The following is a 27,920-nucleotide window of genomic DNA, read 5'->3' as shown; positions in this document are numbered from 1 at the left end:
AAATGAAAAGATATGTCTCTAAATTTATTTTAAAAATACCAAGAGCCATTCTAATGTTATAATTTAAAAATGTAGACACAAACATGGCATTCTTCATAGTGGGGCTTAAAGCTGCATTCAGCGATGTTTTTGTGTGTTCAAATAAGTGTTAAATGGCTCTATATATTCTGACAGCAATCACTGAAATAGTGTTTGGTCAGTGACTTGAAACCCCCAACCCCCCGCTGTCCTCTATCTCTCTCCTGTAGTCCTGCAGGCTGGGCGGACGCATCTCCGCAACCGTAACTCGTAGAGACTCGGGGATGGTGGCATTGGATTCGGGGTGAAACTATCCAATCGGAGAAAAGTTGACATTTTCTAAGAAACAGAAGGTCCAATCGCGATCCCTATAAAGGGCTATATGTATTTTTTCACCCCGAATCCAATGAGTTACGGTTGCGGAGATACGTCCGCCCAGCCCGCAGGACTACAGGAGAGAGATAGAGGACAGCGGTGGGTTGGGGGTTTCAAGTCACTGACCAAACACTCTATTTCAGTGATTGCTGTCAGAATATAGAGCCATTTAACACTTATTTGAACACAAAAACATGGCTGAATGCAGCTTTAATATGTGTGGTTAACATGCTTTGTGTTCATCTAAATAACATTAATAGTTATGATCAACATGTTATAAAAACCTAGAAAGGTGCTGTAAACGAGTTAATTTCCCCCCAACAGGACGGCTCTCTTGAGCGTCTGAGCTCGGCCGAGTTTGTGTGTCTGTCCCAGGCGGTGGAGGGCTTCGTCAGAGACACGGAGGAGCTGAGCTGCAGGCACAGTGTGTCCCTGCGGGGGGCGCTGCAGAGCCAGGCCAACCGCTTCGTCCACCGCTTCCACGAGGAGCGCAAGACCAAGCTCAGGTAACACGCTGCCGAGTCAGCCAGGAGGGAGACGCAGTAGTGTTTACAGTAGTGTTTATCAGGGTTCCCACAGGGCCTGGAATTACAGTAGTGTTTATCAGGGTTCCCACAGGGCCTGGAATTACAGTAGTGTTTATCAGGGTTCCCACAGGGCCTGGAGTTACAGTAGTGTTTATCAGGGTTCCCACAGGGCCTGGAATTACAGTAGTGTTTATCAGGGTTCCCACAGGGCCTGGACTTACAGTAGTGTTTATCAGGGTTCCCACAGGGCCTGGAGTTACAGTAGTGTTTATCAGGGTTCCCACAGGGCCTGGAGTTACAGTAGTGTTTATCAGGGTTCCCACATGGCCCGGAATTACAGTAGTGTTTATCAGGGTTCCCACAGGGCCTGGAGTTACAGTAGTGTTTATCAGGGTTCCCACAGGGCCTGGAATTACAGTCGTGTTTATCAGGGTTCCCACAGGGCCTGGAATTACAGTCGTGTTTATCAGGGTTCCCACAGGGCCTGGAATTACAGTAGTGTTTATCAGGGTTCCCACAGGGCCTGGAATGACAGTCGTGTTTATCAGGGTTCCCACAGGGCCTGGAATTACAGTAGTGTTTATCAGGGTTCCCACAGGGCCTGGAATGACAGTAGTGTTTATCAGGGTTCTTGAAATCCTTGCAAGTTTGTGGGTTTGAAAGAAAAAAAGTCAAGGCCTTGAACTAAAACAAACAAACAAACAAAGAAATGGGTCTTTGAAAGTGCTTAAAGTCGAGGTGAACCCGTTCGTCACGTGCATCTGAGTCCGTTTCAGACTGAAAACAAATTGAGAGGCGCACCATATACGGTGTCGATGATTTGATTTGACAATTCTGTCGACTGGCTTTGGCATCGGCCAATCCTGGCGTGTTCCACCCCCAAATCCGGTGGGATTCAGCGTGTTGTCGTGCTACGCCAGTGGGATCCGCGGAGCACCAGGCAGCCACCGGCTTCGTGCGGCGCGAGCGGACCATCCGATGCATAGGTGCTCGCCGTCCGCCTGGAATCTCCGAGAGACGACCCCTGACAGCCAGGGAGGCTGTCAGGCTCGGAGGCGCGCGCCATTATCGTTGTAAATGTAAATAATATTCCTGGAATGCGCGTTTTAACGAGCCAGTTACATTTCTTTGCATTCTTAGAGATTATAGTATTTGTTTTTTGTTCATGTTTCTAACAATTGGCCAAGTTAGTAGTTAGTTTATGGGATAGGAATTCTGCCAGATGACAGGCACTAGGCGCCATTTTCTACTTCATTTGGAAGAGAAAATTATCCTGAAATGAAGATTTGATTGACAGCTGCATGTCGTGATATGATTGGTTGATATTAGGGATGGGCATCGAATTTCGAATTTTCGAATAATCGTTGTTATTATCAAGGTCGACTTTTATTATTGAAATTCGAAATTCGAAAAAAAAAAAAAATTTTTTTTTTTTTTTTTTTTTTTGAGTGAAATGTTGCATTGTCTCCCCTGATTCTAAGTATAGTCAAATCGCTTGGTTTGAGCAAGTAAAACAATTTTTATAAGCATTTTAAGCAAGGTTTATGGAAAAATTAATGGCAGATGAAATCCCATGAAGAGGGAGAGGGGGTGACTTTGGCACCCCTTTGGCACTCAGACCTGAGCCTACTAAATATTTAATGAACCACTCATGATTGTCAAAACTGTTTTTTATTTTCGAAAATGTCAATGTCATGTAACATGTTCTTTACTTCAGTGGTGCAATGCTTGTTTGAGCTAAAAATCCACAGCAGAAGCTTTTTATATTAATTAATAAAGCCGTAGACTTAGAATCAGGGGAGACAATGCAACATTTCACTCACAAAAAAAAAAAAAAAAAAAAAAAAAAAATTTTTTTTTTTTACATTTTTTTATTTATTTTCGAAATTCGAATTAAATTCGAATTTGGCCAGCGAATTTCGAATAGTGTTTTTGCTAGAAATGCCCATCCCTAGTTGATATGGGGTAGAAATTTGATAGTACTAGGCCCTAGTACTATCAAATTTCTACCCCATATCACTGCCCTATAGTACTAGGGGATGTCAGCAAACTACATTACTGTTCTCGATGAAATCTTGAAAAATGAACTTTTGATGTGAAAAAGTGGGAAAAACTAAAGAAATTAGATTGTTGTGATTTGTTTGGCATACATTATTAAATAGGTGCACTGCGCATACCCAGGTATTTGAACCAAAAGAAAAGAAAAAATTGTTTTGGGTTCAGCTCGACTTTAAAGGCCGCCGGTCAGTTTACTATGTAACATTTGGTGTTCCATGTCTCTCACTCGCATGAGCGTGTGCTGTATAGTCGCATGTCATCATTTGCGCCAAAGAACTTACATTGATGAGAACTGATTGAACATTTACAATGTGCCGAATTGTTCCACGGCAGCATCATGACTGCAGCACAGAAAAGAAAAAGAGAGCAGCTTCGCCTCTTGTCTTGATTAAACTCTTTGTCACAGCGGAAATACCAGAAACGGTATGCCGCCACACTTGGATCGCCGCATCTCTGTGAAAACGTTTGTTTAGAAAGCCCAGCAGATATCAAAGCTGAAGGGCTTTATGGAAAGAGCGTAACTCGAACTGGTTAACAACAGTTATATCAAACTGGTCATTCAGTGGTGTTTTACGCCCACGTAACGAACACAGCTAACAGTTAGCTAATGCCAGAGGCTAACGCTACCTATTTAATGTATATTTAAGCAATATAGCACTCGAGCTGCGTGTGTTGTGGCATATATCCCGCTGCTCAGCAGTTATCCCACTCGGCTGCAGGTTTCCAAGTATGATAATATAATAATAATAATACTATAAGTCCGACTGGCATGGCATTCTGATAGAGTCAGTTGAAACACTACTGTAAGGCGGGACCGCAAGAACGTGCGGGTGATTTGATTGAATCGTTCTGGAGACTGAAGTTGACATTGGCCAATCCTGGCGCTTGCTGAGAAGCTGAGAGCTTTCTGGAAAGCCGACAGGCAGCTCGAGCGCAGCGCTGCATTCTCAGCGCTTGCTGAGAAGCTGAGAGCTTTCTGCAAAGCCCGACACCAACTAACGTTACGGGGTTAAATGCAGGGTTAAATGCGGGGTTAACAGCCTTTTTTTTGCAAAGAAGACATTAGCCCGCCTCTATTCTTGTACAAAACATAATTTTCTGCGAAGTATTAGTAAAGTTATAAGCGAAGATCGATTCACAAGGATCTGACAGCTGTCTCCGCCATTTGTTTTTTCTACATTGTCATTTGAGGTAACCAAAGCCTTTTAGTAAGAGAGTTGCCATGGCAACTCATAACCCATGGCCATGGGTTATTGGAGTGGGTTACGGGATTTATACGATGGCTGTGAACCAATCAGATTGCTTGATTTGAGAGAGCCGTTTTATAAACTGTATTATACCATGGTCTGGGTGAATACTCGATTCTGATTGGCTGCAAGGTGTCCATTAATTTGTGATAATGTACAGTCATAATGTACACCTAGCTAAATGGTCTGTTCACCGTTCATAACGATGCGTCAGGATCACGACAGAGCCGTTTGAGCTCTATACCACCGTTAACGCTTAACTCATTGAGTGCCATGGACGAGTATGTTCGTCAATTGGTTTAGTAACGTAGAGTGCCAAGGACGAGTATGTTCGTCAATTGCGTTTTTTGACGGTGGGACGTGCATCAAAGCCAGATCCATCTCCTGTGAAAGTATGGTGGCTGTTGAATGTGTAAAAGCTATTTTAGGGACCCATTAAGTGGCGACAGTGCTCTCCAGATTACAGAAAGGCGAGGAAAATACAGAGAAGAAGTCGTTGGGGAAACGGAAATCGCATCGCATCCGTATGCATCGATATGCATGAAGCATAACGTTGGCTGTGCCTGCAGGAGCCAATCTGTTGCCACAATTGAGCACCTCCGTGTCCGCTTGATTTTGTTATTAGTTGTTATTATTCTCAACTGGAAGCATGGGAGCCGGTGACAAATACACGCGGAACGCTGTAAAAAAGCTGGATGTAGCGGACTTTTCAGTGCAGAGCAAACGCAGCAGAAAGCCCCAGAGACACTCTCATACGGAGGAGGAGTGTGCAGTTGAAGGGGGGGGGGGGGTGGGGCACGCAGAGCAGCACACAACACTGACCCAGACAGACCCAGACAGCAGGACAGGATTGGCAAACGCAAGCCAGAATATCTGATGCCCACCAGCAGCAAATCAAGACCAGCAAGAAGCTGCAACCAGCAGCGCACGCAGGGGCCAGCGCTGCTGGTTGCAGCTAAAAAATATTGTTTTGCCAAACAAAATTCCTTGGTTTTCGCTGTTCTATTGAAGGAAATTATTTTTGAGGTGTGACTACATTAGAAAATATTAGCTTCAGTCAGTGATGTGCATGAAATGTTTAATTTCACAAAAGGCTCTTTATCTCAGCTTCTAGAAAAAAACGGCTGTTTTTGGTTAAATCAAGCTATCTTCTCCGGCTGATAACTAAAGAACGGAAAATGATATCAATAAACCTGTTTTTGCTGATGATAGAATAGAGTCTCATCGTTCTTTTTGCGTGTTCGGTGTTTACATAGTAATATCACACAATTTTCTGTGGGCCTCGAGAAATCACTGAAAACGCTCTGAAACTCTGGCACTGGGAGCGTCCGTTCTCCAAAAGTGGCTGGCACTCAATGAGTTAATATGGCACTTTTAGAAGTTTAGAAAAAATATAAGTCGCTCAAAGTAACTATTTGGATTACCCCTGTGTGCTCAGTTTATTAAAATAATGGCTATTTAGAAATCTGATTTTCGTTCTGGTCAGCTGACAGAAGCCGGGCTCTCGGCTGTCAACTGTCAAACCCTCTCTTTACAACTTGCAGCAAGCAGCAGCCAGGCGCTCTGGGAGAGCACGCGCTGCCTCTATCACTGATACAAATCAAGTCAAAGAGGAAAAAGACAAGATCAACAAAAAGAAAACAACTAAATGGGCAGTTAACAGCAACACACTGAGAGACGTCCTTGTAGGCTACAAAACATACCTGGACTCCAACATAGAAAGCTGATGGTTTTCAGTCTCCTCCAGCCTCGCGCCATTTACGTCTTAAAAGACCCGCAGACATTAATGTAATTCCCTTGAATGCGAGACTTAACGAGCCAGTTACATGGCGTTGCATTCTTAGACATTGCCGTTTGCTTTTATTTCGTATGTTACATACAATTGGCTAAATTATTAGTTAGCTTGACTCTAGAATTGTGCCAGGTGCAGGCACTAAGGTAAAGGTAAAGTTCCACTGATTGTCACACAATGTGTGAAATTTGTTCTCCGCATTTGACCCATCCCCTGGGGGAGCGGTGAGCGGCAGCGTGCGCCGCGCTCGGGAATCATATGGTGATCTAACCCCCCAATTCCAACCCTTTTGATGCTGAGTGCCAAGCAGGGAGGCAAATGGGTGCCATTTTTATAGTCTTTGGTATGACTCGGCCGGGGATCGAACTCACGACCTCCCAGTCTCAAGGCGGACACTCAGACCACAAGGCCACTGAGCTGGTAAAAGCGGCCATTTTATCCAATGATAGCCTAATCTTGAGCAGCGGAGGGGACGATTTCTCTTGCCGGTTCTCAACTCATATTCAAGTTATGAAAACTACATTTTGATTGCAAAATGCATGAAACTATAAATGAATGGTCTTGTTTTGTTTCTTTGGCAAGTGACCATGGTATAAGCAGGTTAATGCGCTTCGAGGTGTCCATTATCAGAAATTATTAGACTTCGCGGGGGCAACCTTCTCAACCTTCTTTCTGATAATGGACACCTCGTCGTGCATTAACCCTTACTTATCTGTCTGTCATACATCAGACCATTATTATGTCTGACGTCATCACCAACATCTTATTTTTTCAACTTTGAGCACAACATGTTATTTGTAAAGTGTATATATATATACTATATATATATATATACCGGTATATATATACTATACTATACAAATTATAAATACATCTCAGTGCTGTAAGAGTAACAGTAGGCCTAATGAACCCTGATCCGTGTCTCAAACTTTGCCGCGTTGGGTCCATGAATTTGAGGGAATTGGGCCTGGAAAGTCCTTGAAAAGTCTTTGCATTTGATATTTAAGAAGGTGTGAGAACCTTGGTTACACTTCACTTCAAACATAGACTAGTTTCAATGAAATCTCACAAAGTTGGAGTCTGTAACATCTAGCACAGGAGTCTATTTATTGTACAGAACATTTGCCCTATATCATATTTATTTTTACATGTATTTATATATTACCTTATGACCTTTCCTGTAGTTCCTTGGCACCAGCTGCTGCTGTAACACCTGATTCCCCCCCAGGAGATCGATGAAGTGCAAACGTATCTTATTTCAAAGTCTTGTGTAAAACAACCGTTGGAATGGTGCAACGATTTGATACTGTCGATGGAGAAACTTCCTGGAGGAAGAAATACAGTTCAGTTTATGTTGGAAGCAGGACATTAGACACTGAACTGGCGTTGATGTTGTGTCCTGCAGCCTCCTCCTGGATAACGAGCGCTGGAAGCAGGCTGAGGTTCCCGCTGAGTTCCAGGATCTGGTCAACTCCATCGCTGACGGCAGACTAACACTACCGGAGCGCAAAACCCCAGGTAGCCCTGAACACAACACCACCTCAACATCACCAAGACACCCCCAAACCAAATCCCCAGGTAGCCCTGAACACAACACCACCTCAACATCACCAAAACCCCAGGGAGCCCTGAACACAACACCACCTCAACATCACCAAAACCTCAGGTAGCCCTGAACACAACACCACCTCAACATCACCAGGTAGCCCTGAACACAACACCACCTCAACATCACCAAAACCCCAGGTAGCCCTGAACACAACACCACCTCAACATCACCAAAACCCCAGGTAGCCCTGAACACAACACCACCTCAACATCACCAAAACCCCAGGTAGCCCTGAACACAACACCACCTCAACATCACCAAAGCCCCAGGTAGCCCTGAACACAACACCTCCTCAACATCACCAAACCCCAGGTAGCCCTGAACACAACACCTTCTCAACATCACACCCCCAAACCAAAAAAGTCCCTAAGCAAGCCCAGGCACAACCGCCTTGTATGTTTAGTAAGATGTGGTCCTGAAAACCTGCTAATAATTAGCTGAACAGTGAGATGGTCTCTGTTCTTTTATGAAATCCAGATGTCACAAATCCGACAAATCCATATGCAACCAGTAGACCAAGCAGCTTGGAGCTGTTTTGACATTGCAAAAGGATTGTTATGTATTTTTTAAAGTCCTTTGTCACAGCTGAGCCCTAGAGCTGACTGTAAACGTTTGTCAGTTTCAAAGTGTACTTGAGCAGTAGTGTAACTTTGCAGAGTCATAAAACACAGAAGCAGTGAGATAAAATTAATTAATTAATTCTGGAGGGTTGACTTTTAGAACTGAAGTATCTCAGTTTTCAAAATGTCCCTACATGACTCGGTACAAACCAGTTTTGCCAGATTAAAAAAATCACACAAGGAAATAAGTTATAGTTCCATTTACCCCCGTCAGTTGACGGCTTGACCTTCTCTTAGACACCCAATATCCATTGACTGTCCTGATTCTCCTAGTTTTCAACAGTGATTAAAACATTTCAGAGACTTTGGCTTTTATAAATATTTCTCAACTGGTTTTGATGTCTTTCCTCCAGCGCCAGAGGACAGGAAGCCCAGTGAGTTTCTGCTGGTGGATGGACAGAAATACGCCGTCGTGGGGTAAGTGTCCAAAAACCTCTGTGTGGTGTCAACAGGCAGGACACAAACACCGGCTGGCATCATGGATCCAGCTGCACTGTTCTGACACTGTCTGTAGGAAACCTGAATCAAGTCTCGAAACCAGCCGTCAGCAACCCAGGGCACAGGTGCCACCTCCACCTGGGACACGAAGGGTTAACCAGTGGTGTGGCAGCACACGATAGCAATAAGTGCGCAATTGAGATTAGGGTTAGGGTTTTGGTAGAAATGTTGAAATGCCAAATTACCAATTTCACAGCCTTTTGCAGTTGCATATTAAATATTTAATAATGTATTTTATTTATACCACACTTTTCATTCACAGAGAATCTCAGGGTGCTACAGAGTTAAAAACATAACCAGTGTTGGGCAAGTTACTCTGGAAAAGTAATTAGTTACTGATTACTCCTTAAAAAGTAATGCAAGTTACTTTACTGATTACTTTTTTCAAAAAGTAATTAGTTACGTTACTAGTTACTTCTTCTTTTTTACCCCAAACACCTCACACTTAAGTTGTTAGATGTCTAGCATGTCGCTGTATTAATTATTTTCGCTTTGGTATTACATGGTTAAAAGAAACGCCAAAGGCATTTTACTTTGAAATTCGGTTAGGGAAGTGGTGTGTTAAGACTGGCTAGCTTGACGCGCGAAAATATGTGAAATGAGAGAGTCAGACAGATAACGTGAGTGTAAAGAAAGATGCTGTTACTGTCGGAGTGGTAATAAACAACACAGCCTCAATGCAAACGTTTCAAGCTTCGTTGCTTTAAGAAGAAAATTGATGATGATCTATCAACATTCCCTGGGCCGTCTGACTATGGTCAGAAGGCTTTGACCAGAACGTTAGAAAGTAACAAAGTCTACACTTACCCAAAGTGGATCTGTTGATCCAGTGAACTGTTAAACCCATATCCATCGCGGTTGAAAACGTTTTGCTGCTTGCAGTTACACTTACTTACACTTACAGCAATCCTGGCATTCTCCTATGTCATGTGTTGCACACAAAGATCATATATACGGAAGATGAACACTCCAACTTACAAGATGAACACTCCAACTTACTTCCTTGACAGCTAAATCCACATTTTTCTTCTCGCCAATTCTCAATGGCTTCCTTGTTTTGCTCGGGAGTACAAAAAAACGTTAATTGGTGATTGTTTACATTTGTTGTCTGCGCAGCCCCACCACACAACAGCTTTTAGCTATGTTTAATTCAAGGAAAATGACGCTGGTGTATGGGAGTGAATGGAGAGCTTTCCCCTGCGATGGGCGTGGCCTATTTCATGCAGTGTCTCTATCGTAGTGACCCACGCTACTCTGCCTCTGATGGGTTAGCCTCCTAGTGTTCCGTTCCATGCATTCCAAAGCAGCAGAGAGCAGATAGAAATGTTGGCGTGAAAGTGCTCCAGCTAAAAACCTCAGGCACACTGGTCGACATGCACATTTTAAAATGACACTTCATATGAAAAAGGTTGCTGCCCCCTGCTCTAAACTAAAAGCTCCTGTCGTCTTGTGGCCCTGACCGCCCCTCCTCTGTGTCTGTGTTCAGGACCGTCCTGTCTTCATGTGTGTGTGGCTCTGACCGCCTCTCCTCTGTGTCTGTGTTCAGGACCGTCCTGATGCTGATCCGGATCTTTCTGGAATACTGTCAGTGTGTGAACGACATCCCCTCCATCAGCACGGACATGCTGACCCGCCTGGCCGACCTGCTCAAGGTCCCAACACACTCTGCACAAAGCATCACAGCTAACAACACACTCTGCACAAAGCATCACAGCTAACAACACACTCTGCACAAAGCATCACAGCTAACACACTCTGCACAAAGCATCATAGCTAACACTCTGCACAAAGCATCATAGCTAACAACACACTCTGCACAAAGCATCACAGCTAACAACACACTCTGCACAAAGCATCATAGCTAACAACACACTCTGCACAAAGCATCACAGCTAACAACACACTCTGCACAAAGCATCACAGCTAACACACTCTGCACAAAGCATCACAGCTAACAACACACTCTGCACAAAGCATCACAGCTAACACACTCTGCACAAAGCATCATAGCTAACACTCTGCACAAAGCATCATAGCTAACACACTCTGCACAAAGCATCACAGCTAACAACACACTCTGCACAAAGCATCACAGCTAACACACTCTGCACAAAGCATCACAGCTAACACACTCTGCACAAAGCATCACAGCTAACAACACACTCTGCACAAAGCATCACAGCTAACACACTCTGCACAAAGCATCATAGCTAACACACTCTGCACAAAGCATCACAGCTAACACACTCTGCACAAAGCATCACAGCTAACAACACACTCTGCACAAAGCATCATAGCTAACAACACACTCTGCACAAAGCATCATAGCTAACAACACACTCTGCACAAAGCATCACAGCTAACACACTCTGCACAAAGCATCACGGCTAACAACACACTCTGCACAAAGCATCACAGCTAACACACTCTGCACAAAGCATCATAGCTAACACACTCTGCACAAAGCATCACAGCTAACACACTCTGCACAAAGCATCACAGCTAACACACTCTGCACAAAGTATCATAGCTAACACACTCTGCACAAAGCATCACAGCTAACAACACACTCTGCACAAAGCATCATAGCTAACAACACACTCTGCACAAAGCATCACAGCTAACGCTGTTTCTGTCGTTTTTTTTTTTTGGTACTACAGTTACTTTATTTTCTTATTTCGGGAAAATTGTACAAGGCACATATAACGTACACATTTCTTTTTTCCCCCTTTGTCTTTGCAAACTGAAAAATACTAAATTATACTAATGTAATTCAATAAGGGATTAAGTTAACCAAATTAGTATAGGACTAGTGCAGTGCCTGTTCCCCCCCATTCACCACCCCATGGGTGAATCTCTTCTCACTTACAGACAAATCCTCACAAAATTTCTGTTAATTTGTCAACTTTTTAACATTAGCCCATTGATGTTTATTTGTATTTATTTTTCTGTAACATCCTCCAGGGCAGTAGTCGGGTCTCCATCCACTTGTTTTTACGTGAAATTTCAATTTGCGCATAAGAAAACGAGTGGAAACGCTTTTAGCAGTACAGTGTTGTCTCTATGAGTCAGTGTTAGTTGTACAGTGTTGTCTCTATGAGTCAGTGTTGTACAGTTGTCTCTATGAGTCAGTGTTAGCAGTACAGTGTTGTCTCTGAGTCAGTGTTAGTTGTACAGTGTTGTCTCTGAGTCAGTATTAGTTGTACAGTGTTGTCTCTATGAGTCAGTGTTGTACAGTTGTCTCTATGAGTCAGTGTTAGCAGTACAGTGTTGTCTCTGAGTCAGTGTTAGTTGTACAGTGTTGTCTCTATGAGTCAGTGTTAGTTGTACAGTGTTGTCTCTGAGTCAGTGTTAGTTGTACAGTGTTGTCTCTGAGTCAGTGTTAGTTGTACAGTGTTGTCTCTATGAGTCAGTGTTAGTTGTACAGTGTTGTCTTTGAGTCAGTGTTAGTTGTACAGTGTTGTCTCTGAGTCAGTGTTAGTTGTACAGTGTTGTCTCTATGAGTCAGTGTTGTACAGTTGTCTCTATGAGTCAGTGTTAGCAGTACAGTGTTGTCTCTGAGTCAGTGTTAGTTGTACAGTGTTGTCTCTATGAGTCAGTATTAGTTGTACGCTGTTGTCTCTATGAGTCAGTATTAGTTGTACAGTGTTGTCTCTATGAGTCAGTGTTAGCAGTACAGTGTTGTCTCTATGAGTCAGTGTTAGTTGTACAGTGTTGTCTCTATGAGTCAGTGTTGTACAGTGTTGTCTCTATGAGTCAGTATTAGCTGTACAGTGTTGTCTCTACGAGTCAGTGTTAGTTGTACAGTGTTGTCTCTATGAGTCAGTGTTAGTTGTACAGTGTTGTCTCTATGAGTCAGTGTTAGTTGTACAGTGTTGTCTCTATGAGTCAGTATTAGCTGTACAGTGTTGTCTCTATGAGTCAGTGTTAGTTGTACAGTGTTGTCTCTATGAGTCAGTGTTAGCAGTACAGTGTTGTCTCTATGAGTCAGTGTTAGCAGTACAGTGTTGTCTCTATGAGTCAGTGTTAGTTGTACAGTGTTGTCTCTATGAGTCAGTGTTAGCAGTACAGTGTTGTCTCTATGAGTCAGTGTTAGTTGTACAGTGTTGTCTCTATGAGTCAGTGTTAGCAGTACAGTGTTGTCTCTATGAGTCAGTGTTAGCAGTACAGTGTTGTCTCTATGAGTCAGTGTTAGCAGTACAGTGTTGTCTCTATGAGTCAGTGTTAGCAGTACAGTGTTGTCTCTATGAGTCAGTGTTAGCAGTACAGTGTTGTCTCTATGAGTCAGTGTTAGCAGTACAGTGTTGTCTCTATGAGTCAGTGTTAGCAGTACAGTGTTGTCTCTATGAGTCAGTGTTAGCAGTACAGTGTTGTCTAGCCGGTGTTCCAGCCTGGTGTCTTCTGTCTCTGCAGCACTTCAACTCTCGGAGCTGCCAGCTGGTCCTGGGAGCCGGAGCTCTGCAGGTGGTCGGCCTCAAGACCATCACCACCAAAAACCTCGGTACGACCAGCAGCACGCCATACACATTCACTAAGTTAAAGGAACACTCCGCCAATTTTCAACCAGCTTTGTATCATTACAAAATCAGTAGTATATCAGACAACTCTAAACAGTTTTGCAGACATTCATTTAGTTTGACAGTTATTGAGGGTTGATTTTGAGTTAAGTTGTGGACCAGTGATGTCATTTGTGCATGAATGACAATGGCGGACCTCCTTTTAAGGGTTTATTAAGCTGCACTCCTGGGGCCGGTTGCACCAACTGGTCTTAAGCTAAATTGGTCGTAACTTTACGACCTAACAGCTACGCCGGTTGCACCAAGATGGCTTAAGCCTTCTTTTCACTACGCCCAGGCGTAAGAGTTACGCCTGGTCAGGAGGAGGCGTAGAGCCTGCCTGTAACAGAGATCTCCGCGGAGACCTTTTTGACCGTCATCGTCGTAACACAGCCAGTTCTCCGTCTTTGAAGCACGATGTTAAGATTATAACTAACTAGTTGTGTGGCTTAGCCTTCCCAAATGTTGCCGTTAATTTTTTTAGAATTTAATACATAGAATTGGGAACGTTACATTCAATTTCATTCAGACTGCCTGACACTAATCGCCACCGCCATTTCCCCCCGGGGCTTCCACAGGAGGAGGGGGTGGGACGAGGGAGGGTGTAGTGACGCACATACAGTAGTGGGTGACGGCGCGAGGCACATTTGTGGGCCAATCAGAGGGCATTCCCCGACAATTCACATGGACGCGCATTGCTACGACCAGCGTAGTTAAGACCAGACGTAAGCCGTGTTGGTGCAACAGGCGTAAATCCACTCTAAAGACTGGTCTTAACTAAGACCGACGTAGGAGCTACGACCAGGCATAGTTAAGACCACTTGGTGCAACCGGCCCCTGGACGGCAGCGAGAGAAAACTGTTCAAAACACCGCAAAGGAAAGCAAAGAGCTGTCTGCTGTTTCACAGACACTTTGAGTTTTGCTCTTCGGTTTGGATGAACACTTCCTGTGGGTGGAGAAGCGTTCACACACCACCCAGATATTTAAATTGGGCAAACGGGGCGAATTGCCAGGTTTCAGATGGGGTGTATGGGACGTTTTTCTCTAATGGGACAAGTGGATCTTTACTAGGGCTGCCCCCTCCTGGTCGATTGGTCGGTCGACGTGCTCTCGGTCGACGAGATTCACGTCGGTCGAACACTCGCTGGTGTTAATAATTTCATAGGAGAGATTCAATTTCATAACAAGAAAAGCGATCCGGAACAAAGTAACGTGCCTCGGAAGCAAGTTGCAACACGGACCTTTTCTAGAAGCACACAGGAAGTGATCCGGGGCTAACCACAGTTAGCAGAAAGCTATCTGAAAGGAGAGCAACCAGCAGAGTGATGGAATTAACAATTAAACGGCTCAGTTATCAGTGCAAACAATGCACACGTTTCAGCACGCAGCCACCATCAGCTGTTAACGAGCGGCTAACTACGCAGTACGCACCTTATGAGATGAGACTACAGTCGTCAGTGAGACTTGATGTCCACAGACACAGACTTATAAGATGTTACTGGAATAAATCGCAAAAGCTGTCTAGCTGTCCTTTCTGCCAACTAATTAACCACGTGCCACGTGTGCTAACGCTACATAACCATCACCATCACACACGCAACTCAAAGCGGTTTCCCATTAGCTGAATATAGGTTGAGGCGGTGTCTCGTCATAGACGCTGGGTTAGCTGGCTGGGGGCGTGGTCAGGGTGGGGTAAATCCTCCCGTTCTATCCATTCAGCAGAGTAAGTATTTAGCTGCTAGCCCAGCCCAGGCAGACACGATCAGGGATTTAACCCCCGGCAGTAAACGCACATCTGAGCAGACGTCTATGTACCTGCTCTAGAATCCCCAATCCTGTAGTGTAGAGCCGCAGCACCGTCCTTTGGTGAGTCAGCCCATTGAGATATATGGGCGGTTTTACCCCACTCGTGCGCCAGCCGTATAACATTTTGTGGGCGTTGCCACACATGCCGACTGTCTCTATGGCCAGGTGTTGCACAGCACGCTGATCAGTCTGTCCATGCTGGTAACGTTACAATGCTGCAAATAGCTTTTATTTATAATTATCAGCTATCAGGTATAGTGCGCTCAGTAGTCAGTACACTGCACAAAATAAGAAAAAAGTACACTGCAAAAAATAAAAACAAAAAAGTACACTGCAAAAAAAAAGTTTTAGACCCCATTTCGACCAATCGATTGGTCAGAGCTGTGGTCGATTTCTGGTCGACCAGGATAATCTTTGGTCGAGGGCAGCCCTAATCTTTACATAAATATCTTGCCATGGGTAGGTTGAAAAATATTTCACTGAAAAACCTGAAGCTTAGTTGGTTGGATTTTCTTACTGGGAACTTGAATAGCTCGTTAGCATTCTTCATTGAAAGCACAGGGTACCTGAAGGATGAACTTAACTAATGACAATGCTACAAATAGAGCCAGGGCAATAATTCAATATTATAGTTTACATCTTCCAGTAAATTCGTATTGTGCTGAGATAATGATATGGAGTTAACATGATGATGCACTATTCTAAATTGCATATAAAAAGCAAATGCCATTTAAAATATCTCACAAAATGAGATCTAAAACAGATTAGAAATCAAATTGCGGTTTTATCCAGAGACTGTATGTTTTATGATACTTAGTTTGACCAGTTTTATCCTATTGTCCAGCTCTAGCTACAAACATTATTACTGATAGCCCCTGCCTTAGTTTCAGACTGTGTGTGTGTGTGTGTGTGTGTGTGTGTGTGTGTGTGTGTGTGTGTGTGTGTGCGTGTGTAGCATTAGCCTCCCGCTGTCTGCAGCTGGTGGTTCACTACATTCCCGTCATCAGAGCTCACTTTGAGAGCAAACTGCAGCCCAAACAGTACAGCATCCTGCGCCACTTCCAGCACATCACCAAGGTAAGCACTAAGCACCGCTGTGCCTGTAGAGCTACAAAAAAAAAACTCCCTGCTGAAGTGAGGGCAGAGAGTTCTTGAAGTGAGGGCGGAGAGGTCTTGGAAGTGAGGGCGGAGAGGTCTTGAAGTGAGGGCGGAGAGCTCTTGAAGTGAGGGCAGAGGTGTCTTGAAGTGAGGGCGGAGAGGTCTTGAAGTGAGGGTGGAGAGGTCCCGCTTTTAATGACACCACGTGCGCGTTAGGGATGTCGAAAATCATAATTTTTCTTGACCGACAACCGACCCTCATTAGCCGACAATTGTCGGTTAACCGAGAAGATTAAAATGCGCTATTTGACTGTCTGTGCCCCATTAAACCATTGCCACAACAAATGCTTGATTTTCCCCCCGTTAGAAAGCGTTTATTTTTTTACATCTACAAGCAGAAAAAAACACGTTAACAAAACGAGAAGACAAGTTGAATCCTCCAGCCATCTAAACAAAAAACATTCCTCCGATAGGCTATACTGCTTAGAGCTGCACGCATTGCATATTAAGGACACGTCAATTGACACGCAGCCGCCCCGTGAAGTAGTGTTTGAGCGGACGACAGCCCAGGCTGCAGGGCGCACTGGCAAAGCGCGCAGCATCACTACAGTATCTTCTCTTTTAGCAATAGTCTCACTAATTCCACAGTGGTTTACCTGCTTTTGAGATCTGCAAAAAATAGTTTGCTTCTGTCTCCCCCGCTCTCCCTCTCTCTTCACACACGCGGCGAGGGCTGTGCTCTCTGTGTCTTGCAGGGCTCCACAACATTATAAAGACGAGTCCGCACTCCGCACGCAGTCTCTTGTTGTGAAACAATTTCTCCGAACTGCCATGTGTTGGACAGTAAAGAGTAACGTTAATTGATACTTTTCAATCGTCAATTAGACTGCTTCATGTCTAGGGCTGGGTATCGTTCAAAATTTTTCGATATCGATACCGTTTCGATACTTGGATTTCGATACCGGTTCCTGAACGATACTTTTTTCGATACCAATTTTTAGAAAAATCCATTTTAACAAAAATAAAACTGCATTACACATTGAAATTATTTTACAAATCTTTAGTTTTCCCCCCATCTTAAGTTTTACAGCAGAAAAAAATAAAACCTACTGTATTTAACATAACTTTAAGTTCTCTAAACGTATTGCCGTCCCTACAAAAAATATTGGAGTACTACAAAGGAAAGAAATGTAGCTAAAACAAATAAATCAGTGGAATAGTTTTCAGTGCAAAACAGAGAGTTGCAAATCAGGGTTTAATGCTCACTGATGCAACAGAACTCTATTCTTGTCCAAACTGATGAGATGGATCCACTTCATGCATGGAAGACTAGTTGAGCATTGACTAGCCTATCAATATAGCCTTATATGCTACAAAGTGAATCGCATTTATATTCAACAAACTATCATGACATCAGCGTTTGTTAACGAGTTGCTAAAAATACATGGGCGATAACTGCCCGCTTGCACATAACGTTAACGCTAATTAATTAAACATTAACGCTAGCGTTGCAGATCAGTGTGCTGCTGCAACAGAACGTCATTCTTGTCAAATCTGACGAGACAGCTCAACTTCACTGACTAGCCAATCAATATAAATGAATCGCATTTACATTCAACAAACTATCATGACATCAGCGTTTGTTAACGAGTTGCTAAAAATACACAATGCCCGCTTGCGCATAAGTTAACGTTACGGCGGCAATTAATTAAACGATCTAATGCTACAACTCACAGCTATAGATGCATGGATTTGTCAGACTGAGGGATCTGATAACCGCTAACTTGCGGTAAGCTGAGCTGACCCACCTCTCAATTATTTCTCTTGTCTGTGGAAACCAGTCCGTGTTGTTTCTGTTTCTTTTCCTGCTTTTCATCATCTTCGCCATATGGTACTCCAGGATAGGAGTAGCTTGAGTGGCTAACTTCTTGTATACTATCCGCACTGCACGCCTGGCTCACAGTCACAACAAACACACCGGCTAAAGTGGGCGTAACGTTTCCTGCATGCCTCTACATGACAGCCAATCACCAGCCGTATTAGAGCGCGGCGTGCAAGCATGTCGCATGCTTATAGGCTCAATGACGCTGTTTTGTTTTGGTATCGAAAATTGGTATCGATTGACAAGGGAGGCTTCGATACCCCTTAGTATCGATGTTTCCATTTCGGTGCCAAGTAAGTATCGAAACTCGATACCCAGCCCTATTCATGTCTGCCTTTTTGTAACACGGTAAAAACTACTGTTTCATCATTGAGTGCGAGCGTATGCATGCGTCTGCATGATAAACATGCACTGCAGAGAGGGAGGGAGAGAGTTAGACCGAATGAGCCGGTGAAGAAAAAGTAATGACAGCACACACGGAGTTAACAAAACTATAGAACATGTATGAGCTGATTGTTTCGCTGGGTGTGTTAATCATTCTGAAATGGTCACAGAGCACATCTGAGCTGTGTGCTCAGACAGGAGCAGCAGAGGGGCGGGGCAGTCAGTGCGCTCACTTCACTGTGACACTGTGGCTGCAGCAGGTGTTCAGCTGTGTGTGTGCTTTGCTGCGGAATGCGTTTGATCAGACATCAGGTAGATAAAATCAACATGAACCATGTGTTTATTTCCAAATCTAGCTTGATTAATACTTGCCCCATCGTTTAATATACTTATGTTACATTGCTGACCACGAAGGAGGGGGGGGAATCGCCACATTGGCAACACTGTTATATGCAAATTAACATGGAAATTGACCGTTTCACCGACATGCTTAACCGACCAAAAACGTTCTCGGCGGTTTAACGGTTAACCGTCGACATCCCTAGTGCGCGTGATGGCTGCCCGCGTATCTTGAGCCCCGGGTTCAATTCCCGACAACGGTACTTCTGGCTTGGTCAGACGTTACAGACATAATTGCCTGTGTCTGCAGCAGTTGGGAAGCCTGTGGGGTATGAGTCGAGGTTGCTGCACTAGCGCCCCCTCTGTTTGCGGTGTGTGTGTGTGTGTGTGACTGTGACTGTGACTGTGACTGTGACTGTGACTGGGGGGGAATAGTGTGACCCTCCAACGCGCTACATCCTGCCTCACTGTGTCAGGTGAAAGGAAGCAGCTGGCGACTGCACATGTGTCGGAGGAAGCATGTGCTAGTCTACAACACTCCCCAGATCGGGAAAGGGGGTGGAGCAATGGCCAGGAGAGCAGGGGAAAATTGATTAAGAAAAAAGTGAACCTGCTGATGGGAAAACGAGGCGACTGGTCTGATGTTTCTGACTGGAGAAGAGGAGTGAACTTCAGGTCTGATGTTTCTGACTGGAGAAGAGGAGTGAACTTCAGGTAGCTGCTGTCTCTAGTTGCTCTCATTGTGAAGTCACCTGCCTGATCTGCTCTCAGTGTGAAGTCACCTGACTGATCATCAGTGTGAAGTCACCTGACTGATCTGCTGTCATGTTGTGGTTTGTGTTGCTCAGCCTGTCTCTCTCCTGCAGGACTACAACGATCACATAGCAGAGATCTCCGCTAAACTGGTGGCCATCATGGACAGCCTGTTTGAGAAGGTTTTATCAAAGGTAAGATCAAACCTCTGAAGGTTTTATCAAAGGTAAGATCAAACCTCTGAAGGTTTTATCAAAGGTAAGATCAAACCTCTGAAGGTTTTATCAAAGGTAAGATCAAACCTCTGAAGGTTTTCTCGACTGAACTAAAATTCTACTGAACAGCATTCTGATCTTCAGTTGAGCTGGTTTGTCCATGTGAGAGCGATGACCTTTGAACTCTGGTGGCACCAAATAATGACACACAGAGTGTCAGTCCTCTAATGAGAGAGCTCTCTCATCTGCTTTAAGGAGGATGCTGTTCGTTGTTCCATAATATGGAACAACGAACGCCATATTAACGAAGCCTATGGCTTTATGGGTAAAAAGAGATCAAACAGCAGAACAAGTCTGGACCGACGGTCATATTCAGCCGTTTGCACATGTGAGGACTGCGACTAACAGTTCTTTTCATTATCTATGTTTTTCATTCTTTTCATTGTCAGTCAATCTGTTTTTCAATTTTATCAATGAATAATTTAGTCGATAAAATATTACAAATAAGGACAATTGATTCTTAAAATTGTTGACCGATCAACCCCAAAAGTATTCCTAAAGTATTCACATTCAAAAGTATTCAAAACCTTCGCATTCGTGAAGCTACAATCAGCAAATGTTTGGTATTTTTACTTGACACATGATTAATTATCAAAATTATAATCCATTTCCTGTTGCTGGAGAATCGATTATTCAACTAATCTTTTCAGCACTGGCAACAACGCCAGAGAAGAGACAGACATGCTGAGAGAAAAGCTACGGAGACTGGAGACACATGTATCTACTGTAGTTAGTATATAGAAGACATTTGGATGATACCTCTGTATTGTCCCCACAGTATGAAGTGAAGGCTCCCATGCCCTCCCCCTGCTTCCGGAACGTCTGTAAGCAGATGGCCAAAATGCATGAAGCCATCTCCGACCTGCTGCCTGAGGGCCAGACACAGGTGAGACCGCAGGGTGTGCGCTGTGTTTATCTGGCCAAGACGGAGCTACTGTTCCTCCCTGGAAAAGACTGCCCCGTCACAGACCTTTCCATCACTATCGACAACACTACTGTACTCCCTTCTCCCAACAGTTAAGAACCTTCCAGATAACCAGTTATCCAACTCAGCCTTTATCGCAGCGACTGCCCGTTCCTGTAGGCTCTCCCTTTATAACATTCGAAAGAAATCCGTCCATTCCTCACCAAAGAGGCGACTCAACTCCTGGTCCAGGCACTTGTCATCTCGCGCCTAGACTACTGCAACGTTCTGCTGGCCGGGGCTACCTGCCTCGGCCAGCCTAGGTGTGGAACTCTGTACAAGCCTGAAAAGGCTTCGTTCCCACCTTGCACAGATTTGTACCTAAATTTGTGCTAAACAAATAAACTAAAACTAAAACATCCGACCCCTTCAGCTCATCCAAAACGCTGCAGCCCGTCTGGGGCCGGTTGCACCAACTGGTCTTAACTATGCCTGGTCGTAACTCCTACGTCGGTCTTAGTTAAGACCATGGACTTACGCCTGTTGCACCAACACGGCTTACTCTGGTCTTAACTACGCTGGTCATAGCAATGCGCGTTCATGTGAATTGTCGGGGAATGCCCTCTGATTGGCCCACATGTGCCTCGCGCCGTCACCCACTACTGTATGTGCGTCACTACACCCTCCCTCCTCCCACCCCCCTCCTCCTGTGGAAGCCCCGGGGGAAAATGGCGGCGGCGATTAGTGTCAGGGAGTCTGAATGAAATTGAATGTAACGTTCCCAATTCTATGTATTAAATTCTAAAAGAATTAACGCCAACATTTGGGAAGGCTAAGCCACACAAGTAGTTAGTTATAATCTAACGTCGTGCTTTCAAAGACGGCGAACTGGCGATGTTACGACGATGACGGTCAAAAAGGTCTCCGCGGAGATCTCTGTTACAGGCAGGCTCTACGCCTCCTCCTGACGAGGCGTAGGAGTTACGCCTGGTCTTAGTGAAAATAAGGCTTAAGTCGTCTTGGTGCAACCAGCGTAGCTGTAGGTCGTAAAGTTACGACCAACTTAGCTTAAGACCAGTGTAAGACCAGTTGGTGCAACCGGCCCCAGGTGTTCAACTTACCAACATTTTCTCATGTCACTCCCCTTTTTCGCAACCTTCACTGGCTTCCCATCCTGGCACGCATCAGGTTCAAGACACTGGTGCTGGCCTACCGGTCAGTTCACCGGTCAGCCCCGCCATATCATATATCTATAGTCCAGGATAGACCAGGATATCTGACTCTTATTGATTGTATTGCATGTTTCTGTTTTTTATGGTTTTTATATTTATTACTTTCTATTGTTCTGTGGATTTCTTATGTATTCTGATGAGATGTGATGTTGTAAGTCGCTTTGGACAAAGGCGTCTGCTAAATGCAATAAAGTAAAGTAAAGTATGGGTCCCACAGTGACTATACCCAAGGCCAAGGGGTATACTCACTGTGAAACTAAACTATTATTTCTTTCGGATGTTGACAACATGAGAGAAGCTTCACAAAATGTCTTTTGAGGTCTGAGAGGCTGGCCTCCTGCACCAGTTGAATATGTGTAGAATGATTTTGACTACCATATTTTCTCTAATACTGGCTTTTATTCACTTTATTAACCTATATTTACTTAAACTGTAAATTGGAAGCATTTCCCTCTGTTTGATTAGTAGATTTGGTCACACACTATTTTAGTATGAAGCCTCAGTGTTTTCCGATCCGCTTCTTTTGGGGTTTGTTAGGGGGCTGTTTTTTGTATGCCTCCGCCAGCGATAGCCAGGCCGGAGGCATTATGGTTTCGGGTTGTCAGTACGTACGTATGTACAGTACACATGTGTATATATATATAAACTTTATTCCAGACTCAGGTCCATATAAAATACGTACAAAAACACAGACACTACAATAAAAACAACACAACAAATAGGTTTGAAACACATACAGGCAGCTATTCCAGTGCTTCCAGAAGTGTGACATACTGTATATTTTGTGTCACTTTGTGCAGGCATGCATGTACATCCAATTCGCATTAATGCGATAGCTCAGGCACAATTGGACGGAATTGCTTCAAATTTGGCTCAAATGTCCACTTGAACTCAATGACGAACTGATTCGATTTTGGTGGCCACAGGTAAAAGTTCAAGGTCACTGTGACCTCACGGCTGCCATTTTCATGCTCGTTAAGGCGATATCTCAGGAATGCCTTGAGGGTATTTCGTCAAATTTGGCTCAAACATCCACTTGGACTCGAGGAAGAACTGATTAGATTGTGGTGGTCAAAGGGTCACTGTGACCCAGTGTTGGGCAAGTTACTTTCAAAATGTAATATACTACATATTACTAGTTACTTTCATTTGAAAGTAATAAGTTACTTTACAATATCACTGTCTGTGTAGAGTAACTTGTGACTTATTACTAGGCTTGCCGCGGCCTTAGGTGTTACCGGCGTTAAACGGTGTTGAGGCATACACCGATTACTTAACATGCCCACCGGTAACACCTTCCACTCCACCCGCTCCTGACAGTTTCAGCTGCGCTGGTGTATATTACAAGCGCTCCCTCATATCCTGGCTGTCTTGAGTTCATCAGATGTCTGGTTAGACATAACCTCGCGTCACCAGGCTCTTCTCGGCGAGAAAGAGCCTGGCTCCCGCCCACAATTGATTTTGTCACCCTACTGGTTCCCGCCTAAAGCCCGCCCTAGACCGGATGGCAGCGTTTCTAGCTCGTCAACTTTCACGTTAACTTGACAATTTGACCCAAGTATCAGAATCCTCTTTCACCGTTTTGACCGGTGTGTCAGGCGGTGGTGGCGGAGATGCCATATTGCATAAACGTTTTGTTTTATGTAACGCTAGCTTTGTTTTGATCAGACTCTAGTTTAGCTAACATCACCGCGTCAAGCTAACGGCAACAAAGACGTTGTTAGGCGCATTGCCATCCGGTGTTAATTCTGGGTCCGGGGTTTACGCCCCCATGACAAAAAGCGGGGTGGAAGGTGCCCAGACTAGGTTAGACAGACCAGCAAGTAACGTTAGTTGTACATGTTGTGAACACAATCCCCCCTCACACACATGTAGGCAAGACCCTTATCTAAGCCTGTGTGTATTCTCTTGCCACTGCCATCTCTGGAAATGTGGTTTTAACAGAGCAAAACCTCCGCTAGCATTGATGCTAATAGGTTAGCTAAACCTCCGCTAACATTGATGGTAATAGTTAGCATTGATGACTTAGCTGTGATAAAAGCACATGCTACTCAGCTATCGTCATTGCCTGGCTTACTGCTGCTTGCTGGTCGCGTTAATCCCATGGCCAGAAGAAATCCCCAGATTTGTGGCTAATGACGTTAGTTTCTTTCCTCCAGGAGGAGATCTGTCCCCAGTGTTTAACGTTACGTGATGCTGACAGACAGGAGATCTGTCCCCAGTGTTTAATGTTATGTGAGGCAGACAGACAGGAGATCTGTCCTCAGTGTTTAATGTTATGTGAGGCTGACAGACAGGAGATCTGTCCTCAGTGTTTAATGTTATGTGAGGCTGACAGACAGGAGATCTGTCCCCAGTGTTTAATGTTATGTGAGACTGACAGACAGGAGATCTGTCCCCAGTGTTTAATGTTATGTGATGCTGACAGACAGGAGATCTGTCCCCAGTGTTTAATGTTATGTGAGGCTGACAGACAGGAGATCTGTCCCCAGTGTTTAACGTTATGTGAGGCTGACAGACAGGAGATCTGTCCTCAGTGTTTAATGTTATGTGAGGCTGACAGACAGGAGATCTGTCCCCAGTGTTTAACGTTATGTGAGGCTGACAGACAGGAGATCTGTCCTCAGTGTTTAACGTTATGTGAGGCTGACAGACAGGAGATCTGTCCCCAGTGTTTAACGTTACGTGCGGCTGACAGACAGGAGATCTGTCCCCAGTGTTTAACGTTACGTGCGGCTGACAGACAGCGCTCACAACAGCGCGCAGCAGCAGGGATGGGAGGGGCTGACTGACTGGGGGAGAAACATGGGGTAGAAAGGATTGTGTGCAAAGTGGTCTAATTTATAGACCGACAAACGTAACCGCTCCAAACTATTCTCTGTGGTTAACCTGACATCCCTACCACTCTTGTATTGGTGGGTTAGGGTTAGGGGTTAGGGTGTGTCGGACTGAGAGCAGTTAAATGAAAAATCCGGACCGTGAGGACTGCTGAGCAGCTCTGGAGTGTTTTTTTTTCACGTGTTGATTACCCGGTGGGAAAGTGTCCACACCGTGGCATCCCTACTTATTACACTACCTTTGCATTACTTTCACCAAAATAACTGCAGTAGCAGAATGACATCACCACCCTGTAACCAACCCGAAAAATAATTTCAACCGTCCAAAATTCTAAATGTTATCCTTTTCCTTTGTTATTGTCATCTATAGTGGTTATTTGCATAAAAACACATAATTTAATTTCAATATGTGCTTTGATAAAAAAATAATAATAATCAATTTGTAACTTGTATTACTTGACAAAGTAACTGGTATAATTTTACTGAAATCCTATTGGTAATACGTTATATTACTGAGTTACTGCTAAAAGTAATATATTACATGCAATATGTTACTTTTGTAATGAGTTACCCCAACACCGCGTGTGACCTCACAACCTCCCGTTTCGTGCTCGTTAACGAGATATCTCAGGAACGCCATGACGGAATTTCTTCAAATTGAGCTCAAACATAAATTTAGACTGACTCAAGCATGAACTGATTACGTAGATGTGGGTGGTCAAAGTTCAAGGTCACTGTGACCTCACGACCGCCCGTTTCATGCTTGTTAATAGGGGTGGGGGGGGGAAATCGCTTCACTTAAGTATCGCGATTTTTTATGTCACGATTTTTTGAATCGATCTTTTATTCCAGAATCGATAATCGCATTTTTTTCTGTTTATGTATGAAATGTTACCACTTTCATCCAGCGTCCCTCTGCTCCGTGGCTCATACAGCCAATCATGTACCTTGTTAGTACAAGTGACACGGAAACAGCCAATCATTTAACAGGCAAACTCCGAGTGCACCCGCCCCATGACCCGCCCCCACTCACACACAGCTAATCATATCCCTTGATCCAGAGCCGAGAGTCCCGACATGCAGCACTGTCGAGTTGCAGCAAAATAGACAGTTTGTGTTGTGCTCTGAAAGGGTTTTCCCCCCCTTGAATCAAATTGTACATTATCAGCTTTATTTTAGCATGCAAAAGAAGCGCGAGACCCATTCCTGGCTAATGATCGAGTCTCGCATTTTGGTCCTCCGCTGATGCCACTTGTTTGATCTCACCCGGCGTTACAAAGAATTTGATGTGGGCGAGTTTCAATTCGTGTTAACGTAACGTGTTAACATGTGTTCTATTAATAAGCGCCCAGGAAATTAACGTTAATGTTAAGACACCAATTTCACAAATACGGACGTCTGCAACGTTACTTTATGGAATGCGGGGCACCCGCAGCTCAATTCACTTCTGTGAGCAGAGACAAAGTTGAACTGTTGGAAAGGTTTTACTTGTACTTTGGGACAGAAATAACTCAGTGTCATCTATTGTGCACACAGCTTATGACTTTATGTCTTCTGCTTGGGCGGAGTCTTGATGGGTATATCAAACTGATATGGAGAAATGTACCGCATTTTCAGCGAGGCAAGGCTTTTTCTCGCCCAACCAACGGTGCGCGGTCCCCAGCAGCCTATGGCATATTTTAGGGCTGTGCGATTAATCGATTTTGAATCGTAATCGAATTAATTAGTTAGGACGATGTTAAAAAAATGAAAATCGTAAAATCGTTTTTTTTTTTTTTTTTTTTTAATTTATTAAATTTTTTAATTTTAAATTTAATTTTCACTTTAACTAGGGTAAGTACGTTACGCGGGGCGGCTCTCTCTCATGTACGCATGCTGCTACTTGTCCATTCTCCCTGCTGTAAAGTCTCTCTAGAGGCTGTGATACTGGCTACTAAAGACAGCAGCGCAATGGACTTATTTCAACACCAAACACCAAAAAGCACAGAGTGAGCACTGAGCGCAGCTTGTTGCACTGTGGGCTGTAGCCTACAAGATAACGATTGCCACAACACACTCACGCGCGCACACGAACACAGACGTTATCACCGGACGATGAAACGTTGCCTTTACAGTTCACATAATAACAAAACAACACGTGAGGCCACCGAGTACTGATAGATTGGCTGTATTCATGGCTGTAAGTTAGCAGCCTCAGCTGACTCACCTGTCCCTGTGTGTCTGAATTTCCCCCTAACTGCTATCGCAGTTCCACGCATTCCTGTTGTGATTTTGTGTTATTCTAGTACAGATATAACTCCGAGCACGGGTGGTCGATTAGACACTAATATAATTATCTCACGGAGGAACACGCAAATCCACCAGTGTCAAGTTAGCAAGCAACAGTTAAGCATAGCAGCGGCAAGCTAAAACAGGAAGTTGAGTTGTTCTACCTTCAGAGTAAAAGCGTAAATTGTCAATTATGGAAAAAAGGGGGGAAAAGAGCTCTGCAGGGCAACAAATGTTTAGAGAAGTATAATAGTATAATAAATCGAAATCGAAATCGAAAATCGAGTTTTGAGAGAAAAAATCGTCAATTTTAGTTTTAGGCAAAATCGCACAGCCCTAGCATATTTGTAGTTAAGCAAGTCAAAGCAAAACCCAGGCTTTTCCACACCTCTGATTCACCTAACGTTAACCCTACAACCCTGAAATACACGTTACCAAACGTTTTTTTAGAAGGCTGGCAACGCTAGGCTGTCATCAAAGTAAAACGTCACCATGTCTGTAAATTACTGCTTGCAGTTGCACTCAGAGCATGTATGTGTGTGTGTGACAAATTAGACCTACCTGTGTGCCTTGAAAATAAGGTGGTTCAAAATAAAGTGGCTAAATGCAACCTTTTTCTTCTCATGTTTTTTATTAATAAAAACAGGTAATTAAAATGATCAATAATTATCGATATAGACTGATATGAAAGATGTTATATCAATATACTTTTTAACTATATCGCCCAGCCCTACTCATGATATAATATACAGTCTCTAGTGTATGATTCAACTTTTCCCATGTTCTAATCTAGTGTAAAAAAGCAAACAAACTGAAAAAAGAAAAAGAAAAAAGAAACAAA

General features: G+C 43.9%; 1 protein-coding gene across 2 annotated transcripts in view; it reads left to right on the top strand.

Moving 5' to 3' along the window:
• vps54 (VPS54 subunit of GARP complex) overlaps window positions 1-27,920 on the top strand; it is a 97,783-nt gene that overhangs the window by 62,074 nt on the left and 7,789 nt on the right. For both annotated transcript variants that reach the window (XM_083635619.1, XM_083635618.1), the window contains exons 14-21: window positions 718-899; window positions 7,423-7,535; window positions 8,600-8,663; window positions 10,291-10,396; window positions 13,158-13,245; window positions 16,063-16,184; window positions 19,677-19,757; window positions 20,617-20,724. In XM_083635619.1, coding sequence (XP_083491745.1) covers window positions 718-899; window positions 7,423-7,535; window positions 8,600-8,663; window positions 10,291-10,396; window positions 13,158-13,245; window positions 16,063-16,184; window positions 19,677-19,757; window positions 20,617-20,724 — 864 coding nt within the window. The remainder of the gene's footprint in view (window positions 1-717; window positions 900-7,422; window positions 7,536-8,599; window positions 8,664-10,290; window positions 10,397-13,157; window positions 13,246-16,062; window positions 16,185-19,676; window positions 19,758-20,616; window positions 20,725-27,920) is intronic.

The sequence above is a fragment of the Poromitra crassiceps genome (genome assembly GCF_964638095.1).
Source record: "Poromitra crassiceps genome assembly, chromosome: 4".
NCBI classification, from domain to species: domain Eukaryota; kingdom Metazoa; phylum Chordata; class Actinopteri; order Beryciformes; family Melamphaidae; genus Poromitra; species Poromitra crassiceps.
This window is presented reverse-complemented; position numbering and strand designations above follow the sequence as displayed.